General features: G+C 36.9%; 1 protein-coding gene across 1 annotated transcript; it reads right to left on the reverse strand.

Moving 5' to 3' along the window:
- Window positions 1–2,733: 2,733 nt before the first annotated feature.
- On the reverse strand, window positions 2,734–20,969 carry LOC108036939 (somatostatin receptor type 2). Its single transcript, XM_044458043.1, has 4 exons — window positions 20,613–20,969; window positions 3,758–5,035; window positions 3,394–3,441; window positions 2,734–3,262 (listed from the first exon to the last, which is right to left on the reverse strand). The coding sequence occupies exons 2-4, from the start codon at window positions 4,877–4,879 to the stop codon at window positions 2,747–2,749; spliced, it is 1,686 nt and encodes a 561-aa protein (XP_044313978.1). The 5' UTR covers window positions 4,880–5,035; window positions 20,613–20,969; the 3' UTR covers window positions 2,734–2,746.
- Window positions 20,970–22,229: the final 1,260 nt, after the last annotated feature.

Below are 22,229 nucleotides of genomic sequence, written 5' to 3' on the forward strand. Positions count from 1 at the left end.
ATTGTCCTGTGGGAAGTTTTTCCCACTTTGTCTTCATGCCTGCCACTACAATTCCGTTGCCTGTCAGTTAAAGATTTTATGTTGCTTCCATTGCTTTTCCTTCATTTATGTTTTTCTACAGTTTTCATAATAAGCTCTGGACTTTTTCCTTGCATTTTCTGGCCATTTTCCAGCACCACCTTACTTCCCATTCGTTTTATATTGCTTTTGTATCCTGTGTATGTTGGAAATGGTCAAAAATGGTTGCACATTAGACGAAGCATGAAAATAGTTTTTGTTTTTATGTGGACAATTTTCCTGTTGTTTGTCTCCATTTGAAATGAAAACCCTGTATATATATTTTTATATATCATGCACGACCAAGCAATCAGAGAAACATGAAATCAGGGCAAACAAAGAGTTCTTTGTGAAAATAATCCAACAATTATTTTTGGTACCTGCCTAAAGGAAGGGAAAAAATCGTTTGGAGATTGTGAAATCATTTAAAATATTGTTTATTTATATTTCAGTTTTTAAGCACTTAAATTCCACTTACGTTTATGTATAGCAAATACGTTTAGCTTTCAATCAAGTTACACTTAAAATTGAAATTTATTACATTTATCTTTTTGTTTTCTTTCATATTCCTGTATTTCTTGGACAATTAATAAATACACATGTCAATAAGTTTCTATATGTACTAATTAGACTATGTTTACTTTCAAAAGTACAAATATATTTTGTAGGAATAGTTGGTTTCCCACATTTGCCAACGATAATTCCGGCTATTGTTTACAATAATCAAGTCAATGATAAATACTAACATTAGTTTACTGTGAGTTTGTTTGAACATCTTTTTTGTACAACTATTTGGGTTTAAGCAAACAATGAAGGAGAAAATCTATTGTAATTGTATTTGTTTGCTATCCTTTCGACACTATTTAAGATTTACGTGAACAATTAAAGTACGTTTTTATTACTTCATTAGCATTCATTGAATCCAATTATTTTTATTGGATGCACAATTAAGTAAATGCCCGGTTATGCTTAAAAACATTTACCTCAATATAAATTAAAAATGCACGGTTAATTAAGCTTCATTTAAGATTATTGTTATGAATCAGTATGCAAATTTCCACTTTTTTGTTAATAGTTTTTTTACAATCACATTGCAATTTAATTCGATTTAAAGTTTTTTTCATTGAATACTTTGTAAGTTTTATTTCCAATGGAATAATTTGCGTTTTTGGAATTTTAAATGTTTTTTTTTATTTTGTATTTCAGCGACTCCTTGCAAATGTTTTTCATTTACGACGACATCTATCAAACAATATTTTATTTGCTCCTTCAAAGTCTTTCCTTGAACTTTAAGATTAAGTCTTTGGCTTACTTTAGTAACTTTTTATTTTAAACTGCTCCACAACCAGCTACACAAACTTATTCTTACTTCTCAATTTTAAAAGATTTTTAGCTTAGTCTAGGCGGAGTATGTAAATTTGGGAAACGACAATAAAATTATGCACACTTATCAACACGAAAAACTTATATAAATACTTATCCGATTAAATTGCCAATGCGAAAACGGCAAATACTTGATATATTAGTCAATAGTCATCCCATTCAATGACTATTTAATTTTTATTTATTGTTTTTTAATTATTAACAACTTAATTCAGATGGCTACTTATAACATCGTAAATAAACTCTAATATATTTACGGAAAAATTTGGTGCATTATCAATAAAAGACTGTTTTAAACAACATTTGCAATCGTTTTTCTAATTAAAAAAGTTATTATACCCGTTACTCGTAGAGTAAAAGGGTATATTGTATTCGTGCAAAAGTATGTAACAGGTAGAAGGAAGCGTTTCCGACCCTATAAAGTATATATATTCTTGATCAGAATCACTAGCCGAGTCGATCTAGCCATGTCCGTCTGTCCGTCTCTCCGTCTCTCCGTCTGTCCGTCTGTCTGTCCGTCTGTCTGTCTGTCTGTCTGTCCGTATGAACGCTGAGATCTCGGAAACTATAAAAGCTAGAAGATTGGCATTTTGCATGTAGATGTTAGAAGTTCCTACGCAGCGCAAGTTTGTTTCAAAATGGTGTCACGCCCCCTTTAACGCCCACAATCGCTTATATACGATTTTAAAAATTTAAATATTTCGGAAAAGTAAAAATGCAGTTTTATTGTGTTTTTCAATACATATCGAAATGTAGAAGAAATTTTTCAAATCGGACCATTCGTTAAAAAGTTATGCGTGATCAAAGTTTCTATCTCCATCTCCCTCGCACTCCCTTTACCTGAGTAACGGGTATCTGATAGTCGGGACACCCGACTATAGCGTTCTCTCTTGTTTTTATTTAAAATATTTCAGAAGGAAGTTCACAAAACTACTTTTGTTTGTAAATAAATGTAATAAATAAAATGAGGATGATTTATTCAACTGAATTGTAGATGCTATTTACCCTGGGATAGTTTCAGTGCGATAAACAAAACATTTATTTATTCACTATACCATAATACATATATCTGGTTGCTGAGATTCCACCTTAAACAAATCTAATTATATTTTCCCGTTTTCGCATAGCTCTGCCTTAATGGTATAAAATATCAATATCATTTCAGTGAATGCTTAGCCTACAGCAAGCACTCGGATTGCCTTCCTAGCTGGCAATCCAGGACCAAGTCCAGCTCCAGTTCCTTCTGGGGATCTCACCTCCGGGCGATGAACACCACCGTTTCCAGGGGCATCGAGGGAGCCCGGTCTTATAAGTCCGTGTGGAGCACTGGTGGCTTACAGTTGTTGGTCTCGGCATTGACCACCAGCACAGTGGCCGGATTGCCCACCTGGATTTCGGCCGGAACAGGTTGGATAGGCTGAAGACAGGTCACCGCATCCGTGCCCGCCGTGGTGGTCGTTGTCGTCGTGGTTGCGGTGCCCATCAGGGCATTGTTGTTCCTGGCCACCGCCAAGGCCTTCTTCTTGGCCAAGGCCCCACGTTGGGCGCCACCCTTTCCACCGCCCCCCAAAAGGCGCTCCGATTGCCTACCCTTGCCGAACTTGGGAAAGAAACTGTTCTCCAACTGCAGCTGGGCATTCACATCCTTGCGCGCCGCACAAGTGCAGGCCTTCATGAAGCTCTTCTTGAAGTTGTCGCTGAGGAAGGCGTACAGGATGGGGTTCATGGCCGAGTTCGAGTAGCTCAGGCATCCGCAGGTCAGGAAGACGGCCAGCTCCAGGGGAGATGCACACGGGTGCGGGGTCGAGCTGATCAGAGCCACCTGCGAAAGGATTTAAAGAAAACAAATAACTGATAGCCTCTTTTCTATATATAATGTTTAGAAGTCAGACATCGAAAATCATTGGGGAAAAGCCATTTTTAAGTACACTGTAACTGATTATAATTAATTACCTGAGAAATCCAGTGTGGAAGCCAACAAAATATGTACGCACTTATTACCTTTGAAATGAAAAGAAATACAATCAGCAAGTGCACGTTTCAATACCAAGAATATAGAATAAATATTTATAAATGTAAATATGAATTGGTTCTTTATATACATTTGCAAAGAAAACTATAACACAAATTTGTCAGGTTAAAAGACATTAAGTTTTAAAGGTATTTAAAATAATCTTTACCAATAACCTTTTTACTATTTAAGGACAACTTATTATTCATCAGACAATTTATAAAATAATCTATTCAAATTGGTATATAGAAGCACTTAATTTTAGATTTGATGGTTTTAGGTGATTTAAAAAAATATCGTGATTACCGTGAGCACCAGTTTGGTGACCTTCCGGTGCGATCGCTTCTTCTCCTTGGACTTGTGCTTGGGTCCCACCGTGTGCAGCTTGCGGATCACCAGGCAGTAGAAGACCAGGATGAAGGTCAGCGGAGTGGCGAAGCCCAGGACGAAGGAGTATAGTATAAAGGTGGAGTCGGTATCGGAGTTCTGGCTGTCCGGCCACTCGATGTTGCAGGACACATTGCCCTGGCTCGACTGGACGGTGCTGGCGAAGAGGATGACCGGCAGCATCAGCAGCACGGATGTCATCCAGGCGACGGCCGAAACCAACTTGGACACGAAGGGCGTTCGATAGCGGGGCGAGGATATGGGATGGCACACTGCTATATAGCGATCCGCCGACATGATCAGCAGGAAGATCGACGAGGTGAACGAGGTGATCGAGGTGCTCACCATGTAGGCCTTGCACATATAGTCGCCGAAGGGCCAGTTGCCCACCTGAATGGTGTACAGCAGGAAGGGAATCCCGATCAGGAAGCACTCATCAGCGATTGCCAGGTTCAGGATGTATATATTGGTAACCGTTTGCATTTTGGAAAACCGCATCACCACATAGATCACCAGCGTGTTACCAAACAACCCGATGATGCACACCAGGGCATACAGTATCATCGTGATGAGCTTCAGGATGAAGTTGTATTTGCGGGAGCAGTCCGGACGCACATCCTCATCGTACTCCGAATAGTAGCTGCCATTGCCCTTTGGCAATCGCTGTTTGTGGTTCTGGCGAGGCCGCGAGTTGGGCGCCATTGTCGTTCCATTCAGACTGCCATTCATGGGCCTGTAGCTGTAGTCGTCGGCAGCCAACGGTGGATTGGATGATACGGATTCCACGGACTCCAGCTGCTGCTCTTGCTGCAGAGTGGTTCCATTTGGGGCCACTGTCAGCTGCTCTGTGGGCGCTATTAAGCTCGTTAGTGTCAGCGCTGTCAGCACAAATAACAGAATGCCAGAATGGACACTGCCCTTGGTCGCGTTGGTGCTGCTGTTCCTGCGGTTCGGTGTCGAGTGTCCCTTTATGTTGGCCTTCCTGCCCACCACTCCTCGTCCTTCTCCTCCTCCGCGCCACCATCCTCCCTCTCCTCCCATTTTCGATTCGGTTACGTTGGTGTAACTGCCTGCTAATTTGCCGGTTGCGGTCGGCTGCCTATTTGACGATGCCCGCTAAACCAGCTAAATGGCAAATATTGTGATATGCTTTCCATACTTTATGCCTGTGACGTCACATGCGGCATGATGAGGTTTCTGCAAAAGGGGGAGAAAAAAAGCGCGATATGCGAGATTGATTAGTTACGGCCAAAGGGTTTTAGCATCGTCATTATTAATTGTTAATTGGAGGACTGCAAAAAAATAGAACATACTTTTTATTTAAAAATACATCGAAGTTTCCATACTCTTTTATTTATACCAAATCAATCTCATTTTAATAACCTTTCTCGATAAAACAAAATTCTGTTTATATGAAAACTTTTAAAAAATGAGAATGTAACTTCTATAAGAACTGTTGTCTCCCTTATTGGTTGGCTTACAATAATTTATATTTATATCTACTATTTTACTACTCCAAAAAGAAAACATAAGCTGTATACTTTTTCTTAAGCCTTATGTTTTTTTCTCGGTGTAAATTTATGTTTGTCTGGAGCTCACTCTAACAAGCGCGTATTATTTACTGACAATATTGAGCGCATGCTATCAGCATTTCATGAAACTATCCCCTGCCACGCCCCCACCTCCCATCCGCCCCCGGGTCCTTTGCCTTCTCCTGCATCATCGTGTGAACATCTTCCTGCAGACAATGCAATCAACTATATGAAATTCTGCTCGTTTGCTTGTTTGCCTTCTTCACACTGAGCGGCGTGCGAAAAAAAAATGATTCGCTATCTGGTGGGGTGAAAAATGAAAGGCGAAGGAAAAATAAAGGAAAAGCCAGCGCGAAGGAAAGCAGCACAACAAAAATACATGACAGCAACGCCAACAACTACAAGCAATTAACTTTCCCATAACGAGAGACCAAAGGAGAGAACTTATTCTTTGTGCCAGGACCAGAAAAATAATTAAATAGAATTCGAAATGAGTCAACAGTTTGATGGCACTGAGACCGCAATATTGAGAAATGTCTGACAAGTTCCAAGAACAATCAGTCAAAAAAGTATTGCACTTCTGGCAAAGACTGCATTTCTAATGCAGTTACTTTAATTTAGTTTCCCTTAAGTAATTATAAATCTTGTCAGGTATATAAACAATATGACTGTTCCTAAATCTTATTTGAAAATAAACTATAAAATAACTCAGTCCAAAAATGTCTCTTCATCTTTTGCTAATTTGCAAATTAAATAGTAACTTTTGCTAAAAAGCCATTATAAAACGTTTGGTATTTAAGTTTCTTGCGGAAACTTTGGACAATAATTAATAAGCAATTTGTTTTGAGGTTTCTTGGGAACCCCAGACTAAGTTGAAAATGAATAAACATAAGCGTTGAAGTAAAACGTCGTCCATATGGCGTGGAACACGAAAACTTTGCCCCAGAAAAAAGCCACAAGACATATATACTAAGGAGCTCCACGAAGGTCGCAAACTTGTCGGTTAGTAGCCAGGCCAAAACTTTAGCAGACATTGGCCAAAAACAGGCCAATAAGAAGCGAAACCAAGTTGTTCGTTGACCAAAAAACCGACAGAACAACAAGCCAAGGCCAAGTGAAAGGAAATAGCCTCAGGGGGCAGAAGTCCGCCCACCATTGGTCGCAAAACCCAAGGCCGATAGAATTTCCCTGATTAATTAATTGGCGTAATCCTAGTTAGATAAACTGCGTGAATCGCCACGGAATTTATGAGCGCTTCTCTATCCGGAATTAAGTGGGTCAACAACAGCTGGGCCTAACGACTTTGCGACCCGATCGGGTTAAAGTTTAACCCCCTGCATTAGGCCCCTCAATTAGCTGGAATGCAGCTGCTTCGATGCCGGCCACATCATAATTGCCACACCGGGAGAAAAGCCTATTAAAATAAAATAGACAATTAAATAGTAACAACCATAATAAAAGGGAAAATAAAGTTACCTTATAATTCACGTTTATTAAATTGAAAAGTCCTTCAATTGGAATATAGGATAAAGTATACAATCAAATAATTTATGTAATTATCATAAAGTGACAAAATCAATATTTGGAAAGCTCATAATTGAAATTGCAGAACAATGGCATTAAATTAAATTATTTGACAACTATAAAACTTCAATTATTTGTGTTATATTATTGTAATTTTTATGAGGACATTTTAAGGCAAAGCTGTTGAAAAAACCAAATGGATAATGCTTAATATTAGAGTTGAGTACTTCCCAGAATACAAACCACCCGATGAAGTTATTTCTCCAAGCGTACTCTCTTGTTCGCTCCACACCTTGATTAGCCAGACAGATATCCCGATAATTATGGCTGTGGTCAGATGAGAAGATTCTCTGACAGCGTCCGTGTTCTCCTCTCAGGTCCTGTTCGGTCCCCATTCAGCTTCTGGCCGGGACAAACAAGGTTAGCAATCAATTGCTAAACATGTTGCCATTGACGATGATGGCATCAAGCTCAACAAAGTCCAAGCCCCCCTCCCCCACCAGCGCTTTCCACACCCGCACACAAAGGCCATAAAACGCTTGACTACCGATTGATCTGGCCAGTGGAGCAGAAGATATGTGTTTTCGGCTCTTTCCAGGCCTGGCCAAAAGGGAAGGCTGCGTTATGACCAAGTGACTGATGAAACTGTAATTGGCAGCAGGGGCCACTGTTCTTGTGTGTGGTCCTAATGAGGCAATATCACACTGTCGTCCTTGGTAAATTCGGTGCAATCAAAATGCAACAGGGAGAATGGGACAATATGGGAGCCGGTAAAACTAATAATTTATCCGACAAAACATCGTTGACAATGGGTATTCAATACAAGTAAAATATTTTTAAAATGTATTTATAGCATTGCAAGATCCTAGATCCAGTCCTTATTAGTCAACAAATACTATTATATAACAAATATCTTGATCTGCTTAGAGTCACATTCATTTAAGATATACTAAACAAGCGGTGTATACCTTAATGTTTACAAATTAAAATGAATTAGTTTATGACACTCTTTTTCGATAATTAGGCTTTGTAATTCTTAGATAGCCCCTAAAGTTCTTAGCCCACTTTGTGGGGCATCTGAGATTGAAATTTAATAGCTTTATTTTAATCTAGGCTTCGAAGACCAATCGAAGCACTTAACCTTAAAGGTTGAACTTGGGTTAATCTCTCGGCCGGATCTAGTCAATTTACATTTTTATTCAAATTTGATGCTGCTTTGTAAAACTTTGTTAAATTTAAGGAAAATTGAATTGGAGGACCAAATGAAATTTCTTTTTTCGCGTGAAAAATATCTTTTGTTTTCAGCGCCTTTGTTCCACCTGAGCACGGAGGAAAAACTTTTGCCTGTTATCTTTCTCACTCATTGGCCAAAGTCATTGTCATGCATAGAGTTTCCCACCCGATCCGTATTCCTATCCTCCGCATCTTTTTGCCCAGCTTTGTTCTAGTCGTCTATGGCATAAATTTTAACTTCACTCGTGAAGTGCATGGATAAGTTCCACTCAGGTGTCCTCTTCTCCTCAAGCTTTTTAACTTTTCGCTCTGATGATTTGTTTTTCCAAACTTCAGCGCCTAATTTCATGACTTAATGCCGGAAAAACCGACACACGCTCTTTTGATTTCCGAGTGTGGAAGCCATTTGCTTAATTAAAAATTACATTCGATCTGTTGTGCGCCTCTTGGACCACAAATAAACGCCAAATCGGCTTATGTCAACCAAGTTAATTGGTAAATGCACAAAAATAGCTCACCTTTTCCCATCCATCATCCCTGGTGAATTGGGATGACTTTCCAATCATATATCCATTTGCAAATGGTTGAATTAGGCCGATTGGCCGACTAATGTTTAGTAAGCTTCTATCGGGATTGAATTTCACGGTTGAATGTGATTGGGTGCATCCAATCAAGAGACGGAATTAAATTGGAAATGATTTTATGAATTGCGCATGAGGGTAATTGGTTATCAGTTTAATTACCTTTTTCAAACTGAGTCCCAAATTCATCAGGAATAGCCAATCAAACTTGTGATGCTTTCATTAGTGTGATTAGTTTTTAACGTAGGTTTATGAAGAGGTTCATTTTGTCGATAATAAATATAACCAATGATCTTAGTTTCATTCAAATGTACACATTTTGAAACATTAAAAAAGCATTTTAGAAAGGTCAAAATAGTTATTTTCTATCCTTGAGTCGTGTATCTAAATTCTACATTTTATTTGGATCTTACTTAACTATCCTAGCTCCAAAACGTTTATAGTTAGCCAATTAATATGACTTTAATTTATTTATATTTTTGTAATTAAGTCCTTTAAGCTACATTTTATTTTGAAGCTTAAGTTTAATTAGGATAATGGTTAACCTAATTAAACTTAATCGTCTTTAACTATTTACTTTTTCACAATGTCAACCTTCTGAGTTTTCATACTTTTTCCTTGCTTTTTCTCCCACGAATTATTGGCTCGTTCCCCCATCCTAAGCTCTCAATAAATGATTTGCACATACATAGGTGAAGCCCTGCGAAATGTGTTGCCATAATTTATGTATTTACACTTTGGCCCCGCGTTCTACTGGATTCCGGCTAAAGTGTCCGTATGTGCTCATCCGTGCGGCGGCGCTCACGTTCTCACCTGGATTCTGTGGATTCTGGATTCCTGATTCCGGGTGCTACGTCATTGTCGTTTGGGCGGGTCATGATTTATAAATAATTAAATATTTATTTTCGCACATCGTAAATGACGTTGGCAGCCATCGATGAGTTTCAGGGTGTCTGTGGAGGGGAAGTTTGCTTTTGCTTTGCCGGTTGGCATTTGGCCCCCAACCATATGCTCATTAATATTAATAAGGCGATGGTAGCGAGCAGCAGATGGCCCGGACCCATTCCCCCCGAATTTCCCTAAATTTTCCCCAGTATCTCCCACCTCAACAGGTGTCGTGCCACACGTGTCGCCGTCGCCTCACGACCTTGCCCTTGTGGGCCCGCAATCAAGTCAAGTGCCATCGACTTGGCCGCACAAAGTTTCAGTTATAAACGCGGCCTCCAGCAGGGGCGTTTTCGTTTTGGCCAGAAAAGAAAACCTCGGCTCGAATCCAATTTCCATTATCCAATTTAACGCCGGCATGCGCGCATAAATAAGCCTCTGTGGATATGGATAGACCAGGACCGCCAGGAATAGAGATCCCGGACCCTCGACAGGATGGTGATCAAGGGACATTCCCCGCAGAGCTTTGTTATGCAAATCTCAGCGAAAAAAAAGAGGATTAATGTCCTTCTTTTACTAAGCCAGGCGAAAATATAATTTGGTCTTTAGTTTAGGCCATCAGATATTTGTTTCACTTAACTTATAAGAATTTAGTGTGAAAATATAATGGAAAATTAAATTATTTACAAATGTAAAAGGATCACAAACAATATTAATGATAATAGAATTAAATTTATGAATATTAAACAGATAACTAAGACTTATATAAGGCGTTTTATACTTTTTAAACAACCAACATAATAAAGCTCTCATTTATCTGGAAGACATCTTACTGCAAGACCTTGAAAATGAATAATTTATTCATTTTAAACGCAATATTTTCCATGAATCAACAATATATTCAAAATTATGTCAAAACGATTTTTTCATCATTCCCCGAAGGCAACAGACAATTTCAACGAAATTTGGTCTTCTTCTGCTTTAACTGAGTTAAAGTGAAAGGTACAAGAAATTTGGGGCTGTCCCAGAGTGGGACATTGGAACACATAATTTATTGTTTATATGTAAACAGTGAAACAATGAAAAATAAAGACAAAAGCGAGCGTTTACCAGTTTCATGAATTTTTCACGGATATCAAAATAAAATGAACGAAAACAAAGGAAAATGCTAAAGTAAAATAAAACGCCTACATGAAAGACACTTTGTTAGCTTTGTTAGGATCGAGCCACGCCCCCTTGGCACGCAGCTTTTGCGCCCATCTCAGGTGTGAGTGTGTATCTGTGTGGTTGTGAATATGTGTGAGTTTGGTTTTTACCAAAAAGGAGATTCAGATGAAATACGAGCTTGAATCGACGAGTGCCACACCCTAAGAAATGCATTTTATTTTCATTATCATTAATCTTTAATAAGCCACAGAATAATCAAAATTTTTATCTATTTAGGTCCTTGATTTTCTTCTTCATGTAAAGTAGGTTTTAAATGTAAAATTCACCCTGGAATTGGATAGTTTCTTGACTTTAAAAAATGGATAATCTTATAAACAGAACATATATTTTATATACAAAATTTAAAATTTTGATAAATATTAAATTAGTTTTTACTTTTTTATAGACTTAATTTTTCAGTTTGTCTAAATCGCCCATTGCAATCACTGCTACCCCTTAAATGTACAGCTTGCCACAAAAAGGCCAACATATTTGTGTTCACCGCTTAAAAGTCGTTTTCAGGCTTTTTTCCGTTTAAAAATACTGCTGTACACTGTTTTACTGTTGCGCATCAGAGGTGAGTGAACAATTTTTGTTATCCCAATAACTCGATTTATGCTCCCCTGTCCGTCGCCAGAAAAGCACCAAGGTTCATCGATTATGAAGGTTGGGCTGGAGGGACAAACTCGGCCTTTGAGTCTATGAATTTTCACGCAGAATATAAAAATTAAAGAAAATGAGCCACGCGCGCTTTCAGCAACATTTAATGTTAGCGTCGACGATGTGTCACGCCCAAAAGCGCCCCATTTTCGTATATCCACTATAGGTCCTTACCCGCTTTCCCGACGCGTACCATTTAGACAATAAATTAATTTCGGGCACGGGGAGCGGGGAATGCAGAAACCAACAACAGCAAAATCAACTCAAATCAGTGTCTAGACGAGGTTGAAAACTATGGTTAGAGGGAAAATGGAAACGGACAGAGAACGATGGGGGAAAATTCAGTGAGCTGGGAAAACCTTCAGAAAGGCGCGTGCTGAATTTAAAGACATCTCTGGGAGCGGGACAGCTTAGTGGGTGCCTCATCCAGTCCGGGGCTTATTTGCTTGTGGATTTTTTCTGTTTTGATTTTCATATTCATCCTTGTAATGCCTTGCAGCACGTGCGTGAGAGGAATTATGTCACGATATCACTGTTCCGGACGAATATCCAAGGAAAACAGCAGAAAGATAAGTGATTTTGAATTTAGGAAAGCAAACGTAACGAAAACAAACGCGAAAATTGACTGTAAATATTCTAAATTAAACAATAATAAACAACACACAATTCTAATTTTTAAAGGGAATTTTATTCTTTAAGATTTAAGGATACGAAATTTCCATAGGAATGACTGCTTAAATCGCACCGCAAACGTATCATTTTACAGTCAGCATAAAAAAGGTATAACAATTTCAAGTCGAGCACAAGTAAAACACGAAATAAGAACATAACTTGGAGAAACGGGAACTACTCTTCATTTCTTTGGAGACAAGAATATTTGTATTTTATTGTAACAATATATAGGATATATGATGTAGTTTTATTAGTATATACATAAGCATAAAAAGTATTGTAAAATGAACGCAAAGCGTAAGTAGTGGAAATCGTAAATTTTTATATATAAATAAAATCCTGAAAAAACAATCACATATCTAAATTTTTTATTTTGGGTACCTAAACATAGGTAAATTAATAATAATAACAACAATATTAAAATTATAATAATAATAATTTATATAATAATTTTATATTCCCTGTGTTTGCTTTTTGAATAAGAACTTCAAGGAAGAGTATCATAAAAAGTCAGCGAAACGTAGAGAAAGAGATGCAAATGTGTAGAATGACTGAACAATAAAGTGGAAAATATGTACGCTTGGAATGTACGCAAAATGCCGATGGAATGTGACAAAGTTGCGACTCGTTCACACAACTCCACTCCCACTCCCACACCCACTCCCCCACCATTACCATTCACTATCTTCGACCTCATCATCGGCCTTCGACTTGTAATAAAAATACGTACAGCAAAGGATTGTTTGACATAAATTTATGGACTTTCCTCTGTTTCCCTTGAAGGAAAACAGGGAACAGGACGTGATGGTGCGATAAACGGACAGTGTCCAAATAAATCGTATCGGTTCAGAACATATAAACAACCCAAAATGGAGGTCAACATCGTAAAAAAGCAGCGACACAGAAGCAAAACATGATGTGGAATAAAAATATGGAAACAAAAGTGGGTGGGGTACGAACTATTACCCAATATGCAGATCATTGAAATTGTTCAACAGTGGCACACAGACCCCACGAAAATTATGACTTTTCGAACATGACAGAGCCTAAGTAAGTTGACATCAAATTTATGACCACCGAATAACCGTCCGACTGTTGGCTAAGTGAAACATGAGCCCATAAAAATGATGGCTGCGCCTCTAAATATTCCAAATGAATAAAGGAAATTCCGGCCGAGAAGAGTTTATGTCCATACATTTTTTTTGGCCAACAACGAGGCTATAAAACACGCTAAATGGTTTTGCTCTTGATGGAATTAATATAGTTACCAACTCAAAAGTGTCATTTGGACTTACATCTAGTAGTAGAGTGTTTGAGAAATGTTAAGATTCCTTAACATATGCAGATTTTTGGGTTTTTTTATCTCTGTTGGATTTATAGTTTCTGGTGCATAAGTTTTCAAAAATGGGATCTTAAAATTACATAATGTACTAGATTTGATGGAACGTAAGTAAGGCTAATAGGGAATTGCTAAAGGTCACTTTAGAGCAAAAAACAAAGTTTCCGAGAGGCAATCATGCCCACACGAACTACCCCATGCTGTTTACCATTTTGAGAATAATTAATCCCACTAAATCACTTTATGCAATCGATAGATTTCCGAAGCATTCTCTTCTACTTATATAACAAAGCCTCTTCTGGTTGTCAGGCAGCAGAAGCGAGGAAAACAAGACAATCCCACTTTCATCAGCAATTTCTCAATGTTTTTCTGCCTTGGAAGTTTTTCCTATTTTCGTCATTCAAGCTGAAAGTTTTCAATTAGTCACCCGACTGCACAATTAAATTTTTCCGCCACTGCCGTCCCATACAGATTGTCGCCGTGTGTTGGCTTCGATGTCTTCCTTCCTCAAAGGACTCCTCTGAAGGGCCACCTATGGAATATGGAGGAAAGTAGCGCCGACAACTTGCAAACATTTATCTTCGAGTTTTTCCGTAAAAGAGGAAAACGTAAAGGGAAAAGTGAAGTCACAAGTATTTCTCCCTCGAGACCAACTTGTCGTAACTCACTGGGAGCGCAAGTTTTGCCATCGATAAATTTTCCTCCGTCCGAACACTTGTTGCACTTTGAAGTTTTCCGTCGGTTGAATGGACCTTCCATAGGTTGCTTGTTTTGTCGCTTTACGAAATGGTAAAGTGGGAAAACTGCCCACAGGCCGAGTGTCAAAGTAAATCACTTTCGCCTTCGTCGCTGAACATCGATTATAATTTTCGGCAATTTCTTATTGAATTCCATAAATTTATGGTCTAAGAGATAAGAGTATGGCCAATGGAAAATGTTAGTAAAAGTTTAATTCTACCAACAGTATTTTGAACACAACGTCATATATTGGCAAATATGGTTGCAAATATGTAAGGACAAGAACTGATTTTTAAATTTAAATAATTTTATATATAAAATTTTATAAACTGTGTGAAAAGTGAAATATGGAAAAAAAAGTATTTCAATTGAACCCAAAACAAATACGAATTCTGTGCACTGACCACATAAATAGAAGTTTAAACGCTTCAACTTTCGTACAAAGAGCTGGCTATTATGTGGTTATTAATTGTTTCAGTGTGAGAATACTCATAGTCTTGTGTTAAAAAACTATAACGAAAATCAGCTAAACAAAAATGTCTAATAATTTAAAAAATCAATGCATTACTTCTATAAAAAATTCATTAAATCAGCTCATTACAAATGAGCTTTAAGGATTGCCAACCAAAATAAAGTCCTGTGGCATAACAGATTATAAATAAACCATTGCCATCCCTTCGAAATGCACAAAATATTTCGTTGACAGTTTCCATGATTAGGCATTAACATAAAGTTTTCGCAACTGATTTACTATATAAAATGACGTACATATTATGCAAACATTACCCATCTATTTTAAGCCCAGCCGACAGATCCACGCATAACTCAGGACTGGCAACCGAATTGGTCTGTTGTGTGTGCCCGCAATTTGGGCCAACATTTCCATGAAGCCAGGACCGTCTGGCCTGACACGATGACATGGCAGATGTTGCCGCAAAATACACTTAGTAAAAAGTAACACACAATCAACATTATCTGCTTTTCAAATTGAGAAATCTATACAAAATTCAGCCAAATCATGCCCGCTAAATGATTAAACCGTTTTTATTTCCTTGTTATAATCTATACTAAAACCCCAAAGAAAAATCATCATTTATGCAAATTAAGTCTGATGTATATTTTTTTAAGAACCAAAGTATTATAAATTTGGTCACCATTTAAAATGTTTAATTATTGCCGTCTCCAATTACTTTTTTTTACTTAGTTTGGTACCACAAAATGTGGTAGCTCTGGTCTAATTGAAATGAATGAGCTTATGCCAACATACTCGAGCTTTAGCGGGTGATTTCGATTGTAGAGAATTTAAATCTTCTGGCCAGCAGAGTTGGTTAAATTCACCGACTCAATTTGGTAATGAAACTACCACAAAAATGCCAGGCCACGCCCACCTAGAGAATGCCATATAAGGCAGAAACACATTTGGGCTGCCAAATTGCAACTGAACTCGGCTTGATAAACTGACGTATGAGTCGGAATCAGTATTTTGACCACTCACCCTTCGCTCTTCATCCAAAAGTGGAGGTAGAAGGACAAGATGGACTCGTCTGAATTATGCAATGGACAGTCGAAGAAGCAGTGGCAAAAACCCAGTGAAAGTGGACCCAGAAAAACAGTGGAAAGCCAGTCAAAAAGGGGGGAGATGGGTCGGTCAAGAGGATATTTTCATTTGCAGCGAGAGAAAAGAGGTTTTTTGAAAAGGGGTGTTGCATATATATGGTCCCACCCGCACATAAGGACTTCTGGGGATTGCCTCTGCTTGGGTAATTGCAAAATGTAATTGAGGTGCTCATCCATTGCCGTTCGGCCTCGTCACTTCACCTGATTGTTGGCAGACACACACCCCATTAAAGTGGTTACTTCTTGGTCTTAAAGGATTGGTAACAGTTTTATCAGAGTTATTTTTATTTATTTATATATTATTGAAACCCAAAGATTATTGCACTTTCCTTATTTGAGATACAATAATAACAATATTAATCTTTTTATTTTCTCCCTATTATAAATATTCTATTTACTCACACAGGGTATCAAATAGTCTCATTTAGTTAATTACTTGCCACGCAATTGGTGGCTCATTTAAATTATTAAATTGCCAACCCAATAAAACTTTTAATTTTATTTGAGCCCATTGGGGCCACTTCGCTTTTCTTAATCCCTTTTTCGTGTTTTCCTTCCGTTTGGGTTAGACTTTTTTAACAGCTTTCGGGACCACCTTTGGCAGAAATTTCAATTAAAAGAGAAAGCCCAAATGATAGCACTTGATAAATTTCAATGGCCAAAAGAGGCCGACAAAATTATAAATCAAAGGGGAAACTCTTCAAAAAGCAAAATAGAGATATAGATAGAGGACAGTTCAAGTGGCGGTAAACAACTTAAAAGGTCGTGAACGGCATTTGAATGGAGCCCTGGAGTTTCGTCCTATTTTATTTTTCTGCCAACTTTATTTGCTTTCGGGCGGCCTCATTCCGGTGAAACTTTTCACATTTTGTTGCAGTTTTTTTTTACTCAGTTTTCCCATGGCACAATTAGTTTGCAAATTTTATTCGATTTCCCCCATTGATGAATTCACTTAGAAATTAATTTGGTTTGCGGCTGCTTTGCCAGAAAACTTTTCCTTTTTCCAATTTGGCTCAATTTTTGAGCTCATTATCTGCTTCTGGTAACCTTTTGAAGTGGGAAGTTCCTTAAGAGTATTTTTCCTATGGTAAAACTTTTAATAGATTTATAAGAGTTTAAGAAAAGTTGTTTTTACCAATTTTTTCGGACTCTTATTCGGATTTCTTTTATTTGTCTTGTATAGGATCGGGTAAAGCCTAAGTTTATTTTCAATGTGAATCAAATGGTATTGATGTGGTTACTGTTTGGCCATTTGGGTGCTCAACTATTAAATTCAATTTAAATTCAATTAGAATTTCTAACCGAGTTTTAACTGGCATTTGTGGTTGTTTACATAGGCCAAAAAAGTCGTCGGCCAACAAAGAAAATAGCAAATTTTATTTCAACAACGAAAAACAATGAGGGTGCTAATGTTATTCACGTTCAATTGTTTTACAAAAGTAAAAAAAACACATTATACCAACCAAAATTATAATAGAAAGAATAAAATTTGACTATCAATAAAAGCGAATATTTTGCTTAGGTGGGAACTTGTGTTTTACCGCGTGATTATAACATTACAAAGTTTATCAATTTTCTGTTAATTTCTTTATACTCTTAAATTTGAGATATGACACCAAACGCTAATGGTATGAAATGACTTAAAATGGTTCTCAGAATTTAATAAGGAATCTCCTTCTTCGAGTAACTAGGTAATGGGTATCTTCTAGTCGTAATATCGGAAATAATTTCTGTTTGTTTTTGTTGAAATTAATGCACAGATATCGGCATTGCGTTAGTGGGGGTCTGTCTGTGTTTGTTGGTCTGCTGGCGATAACAATGTCGATTTAATTACATTTTATTGACTCCACCGCGTGGTCAGAGGGGCGGGGTCCGCCTCCGGCTAACGTGCACGTCATCGTCATAAGCTCTTATCAAATACCAGAAGCACATTATGCCATAATAAAGATATATTTACTCATACACGAATACTTCTGCGGGATTGTTGTTGCAATTTAATTACGGTTTCATTCTGATCGGCTCTGTTCGATTCTGATGAACTTAATTTTGTTTTTTCACGAGGATTTTGGTTTTCCGATTGACGATGAGCACTGTGGTAAAGGATATCAAGCAAAAACAATGCAATCCATTGTAATGCCTTTTTAAATATTGCATTGTTAAGACTGTATTTACATTGAATTTCATAAGGAATTTATCTCGTTTCAGTTTGAAGTTCACATAAGTATATAACTACGGTAAATAAAATATTTGTTTTTATAAAATATATATAAAGCGATGTTCATAAGAACATATATTTTCGTAGGATTTGTTTTAATACATTTGGAATAAATTACAAAAAATGATAAAACAACTTTTATAAAATTCAAGAAATTGAATTCTTTGGCTATTAAATAAATTGAACATTCGGGTTTTTTTATACAATAAGAAAATACTATCGTCTCCGAATAAAAATATTAGAAAATGCCTATAGAATAATAAGGTATTCCTAAAGATAGAGCATTACAATTTCCACCCATCAAATATTTCGTTGCTATCTAAGCTGCTATATTGTGTGTCTGGGGTTGTTTGCTTCTGTTTGTTGTTGTTGCTGCTATTGTTGGCAATAAGCACGTAATTACTCACACAAGCAAAGCCAAGTGCACGGACACGTAGATGGACGCAGAAGGACCACAAATACAAACACATTATGTAATTACATTTAATTATCTGCATTGAGTTTGCGGTCTCCCGTCCTTTTTGCACACAGTAGCACCCTCTCTAGGCGTTTATTAATTTAGCTTTTTGTCTTGAAGCTGCATTGTTGAATCAGAGGAAAAATAGCCCAGATCTGGGGCTTTTCCCTGCTGAAAAAGGCTCACAGTGAAATATTTGGCAGTCTGCCCCTGGAAGTATGCTGCATTTCAATCTGACAGCCTCTGCAGAGGAACTTTCACTTGCAGTTGCACTATAGCCAGTATGAATTCAGAATTCCAGCTGCTTTTATGGGTGCAACTCATGTGAGGGAGTTCCTCGTCCTTCGGTTTCCTTGACAAATTTGGCGAACGAAATGGTAGCACATAAAGCCCCAGCCTGCCAATACTTTATATATGCCAGCCATCTACATAATGCATGTGGGTACAGTGCTCGTGTTACACATCTATACACCTTTATTAATTTCGGAATAAATTATGCATATGTTGTAATAATATCATCTTAGGTTTTATATACTCTAAAACTGTTAAGTCATTTAATAACAATAGGAACTATTGGTTTTCCAAACTTATGACTTGTTAAAAATCATTTACTAAAACAATATTTAATTAACATTCTTTTCAAAAACGTTGGTTATTATATCCAATTTATATACATATTTCGTAATTACAAAAAACCATTTACAATTGGAAATAAATGTAATTAGCTTCTCCTTTTTGATTTCTCAACATATTTTGTCTGGCTTTATTTTTCTCTCTCTTCTATTCTATGCACTATAAATTAATTGGATAGCTCGATTGAAACTTAAAGCCTGAACATATTTTTATATCGTTCACTGTATGAAAGGGACTTTTATGACATTTTATATGCATCTTAGCCGCTTTCACTCCCTTTTCTTCCGTCACACACATTCTTCGTCACAAATAGCACGACATGCGGAACAAAAGCAACAAAGCTACTTGGCCTGGTCTTTAAGGCTTTGCTTTTCCATATTGTTCGCCTTGACTGCGAAGACGGTGTTCTTTAATATTATATGTGCTTTGGCATATTTTGATTTAACAAGATTTTTTCCTAAGCTTGGGACTCATTGTAGTATGAAAATATATTATTTTGATTTGTTAATTCAGCTAGTGGGATAATTTGGTAAAGCATTTAATAAAATTTGCGAATGGCATTTAATTAAAACGTTTTCTGCATTTCATTTATGCCTAAACAGGGTTTCTGTTGCTGATTTATTTAAATTTTTGCACAGTTGTACAAGGTAGAATTATATGTACATTAATTTGGACTGCGACTATTTCTAATCTATAGCCATTTTAGGAATTTTTTCATTAACGGTGCCCTAAAAAGTATGCTAATCATGGCGAAGGGAAAAGAACAAATAAAACATAATCATAAAGCGGTAATTTTGAAATAATGAAAAGATTTAGTTTGGTTTTAAGATAAATTAAAACTTTGTTAGGATTATAAATAAAATGTTTTTGCTAATAACTTTAACATATAATATTTTATGCTCCTGTTCTGATTTTTACAGCTCCTCTGAATTTGACTAATGGGAAAACTATTATCTCTCTAGTCATTACCATAACTTTTAAATGTTATTTTGGTTATAAAAAACCAGACAATTCTCGAATTTTTTGTGCCCATAGACAGAGGGCCGAAATGCGAATACAAAATATGTTTACAACACAATTACGAGAACAAACAAGTTGACACCCACGCAAACAAAACAATTCAACAATTCTGCCGCATTTCAAAGCGTTTCAGGAGGCAAATAAAAAATCCTTGAGGTTAAAGCACACACACACAGAAAGAGCAGATGGAAAGGTTTTCATCCTTCAGCTCAGCTCAACTCGACTCGACTCGACTCAACTCATAAGCCATATAAATTTCCGGCCGTCCTCTTTTACCGCTTCGCATAAATTTGACACTTTTTATTTTATTTTGTTGTTTCTCTGCTTTTTTTTTCGTATTTTGTATTCTTGTATTATGGCTTAGGGGAAACGTTACTTGTGTTTATGCACCGAACGATAGCAGTTCCATGGAGTTCATTTTAAGGGAGATTAATGGTACGATATGGCAGAAATAATATTTACCTTGACAAAATTGCGTTTTTTTTGGCAATTTTATGTTTTGATAGATTTGTTATAATTATTTCTGGGTTGGAGGACACTTTTCTTAGATGTGTATTTCGTTGAATTTCAGCTACTTTATATATTTATAGATTCTTTGATATTTTTCTCATTTAAAATTGTTCTTATTTGTTTGATAAGCATTTAAGTCATTTTGAAAATATTAGTTTTCCTTTTCAATAGGAATCTTTTTTATTCTTTTTCACTTAACACCAAAATCGAAGAAGTGTTATTCAAGTTCTTGAGTCCGTTTCGCGAATGTCTTAAAGTTTTTCCATTTTATTTTGAAGAGCAAGGCCTTTTGGACACGTTCGCAGCGCTTTGTTGACAGGCAACGACTGAAGCCGCCCAAGAAATTCAGTGTCTAACATCAAATACGATGATGATGATGGCCCATTGAGTGGCTAAAAGGCAGCAGCCGAACAGCTGTTCATCCGAAGTTGGGTTCGTGATATATATCTACCTTTTCCTCGCATACCGAAATGTTAACTGAATCCGAAAATAGATTCCAGTGGTCTGTTAACACTTAACATGGCCATGTGGGTGGTCTTTTGGCCAACAGCTTACCTTGTTGCTTGGCCCTGTTAACAAACACTGCCTCATATAAGTACGTATCCCTTCTACAACACCAGTAAAAGTGAGCTCCCCACTGCGTTTATTTCTTGGTCAGAGTGTTTATAATATTTAATATTAGTTTTTATGTTAATGGATTTTTAATGCTGGCCATTTAGAACGTTTCATGTTCATCGTTCTTTGTTTTCTTTTTATTTTCATTTGTGCTGCCCGCTTTTATGTCTGCTCCGCATTTGTTTATAAACAAATTGGGTGCGTCGGGTGGGGGCTTAAAACGAAAATAAATAAATACGGTGGCCAGGCAATAACAATCCAAACCAATTATCGGTAATAAGTCAGCCGTCGATTTATGAAAGTGTCAATGCAATTTTTTTTGCTGTGTTCGGGTTCTGTGACGTCAGCGCTTTGAAATGCTTTCCCATGCATTTGTTTTCCAAATAAATAATTAGCCATAAGCCATTTGGCTGGGTCTTTGTTTTCGCCCGTTTCCAAGAGGATGGAAGGGGGTTGCCTTGGCACCTAAGAAATAATTAAATGATTTTCTGTTCGCTCCAAAAAACAGAAAACAATGGATAAGGATAAATTATTGTTGGCCTACACAATTCATTTATGTGCCTTTGCATATGCGAAATAACAAATCTTATTATTTTATTTATGCTGGTACTCGAAATGGAAAATATTTTATTATTTCTTTTTGATTAAAATATGTAAGCCAACATTAATAAATGTACTTACATTAACTTAATTTAAAGACTTTCGCATAATGTTGCAAAAAAAAAGACTACATACAAATACAATTTTAGATTCAATAAAATATATACGGAATAAAGTAAGTTTACATTTTTAAATAGAAACTTAAAACTATGACCTTAAATTAGTTGAAATACATTCAAGCTCTGTCTCTTTTTTTTCTCTGCATAAGCGAATAATCAATCATTCGCAATTATTTCAGCGGAGTTTACTCTTTAATCCCGCTAATGTTATTAATTAACCATTGCGGTCATTTTG

Source organism: Drosophila rhopaloa, unplaced genomic scaffold (genome assembly GCF_018152115.1).
Source record: "Drosophila rhopaloa isolate 14029-0021.01 unplaced genomic scaffold, ASM1815211v1 contig_163, whole genome shotgun sequence".
NCBI lineage: Eukaryota > Metazoa > Arthropoda > Insecta > Diptera > Drosophilidae > Drosophila > Drosophila rhopaloa.

Coding starts and splice junctions, on each gene's coding strand:
- LOC108036939 (XM_044458043.1), bottom strand. CDS start 4,879: ATGGGAGGAGAGGGAGGATGGTGGCGCGGAGGAGGAGAAGGACGAGGA. Junction 3,442..3,757: donor TCACCAAACTGGTGCTCACG/GTAATCACGATA, acceptor TTCATTTCAAAG/GTAATAAGTGCGTACATATT. Junction 3,263..3,393: donor TTCCACACTGGATTTCTCAG/GTAATTAATTAT, acceptor ATCCTTTCGCAG/GTGGCTCTGATCAGCTCGAC.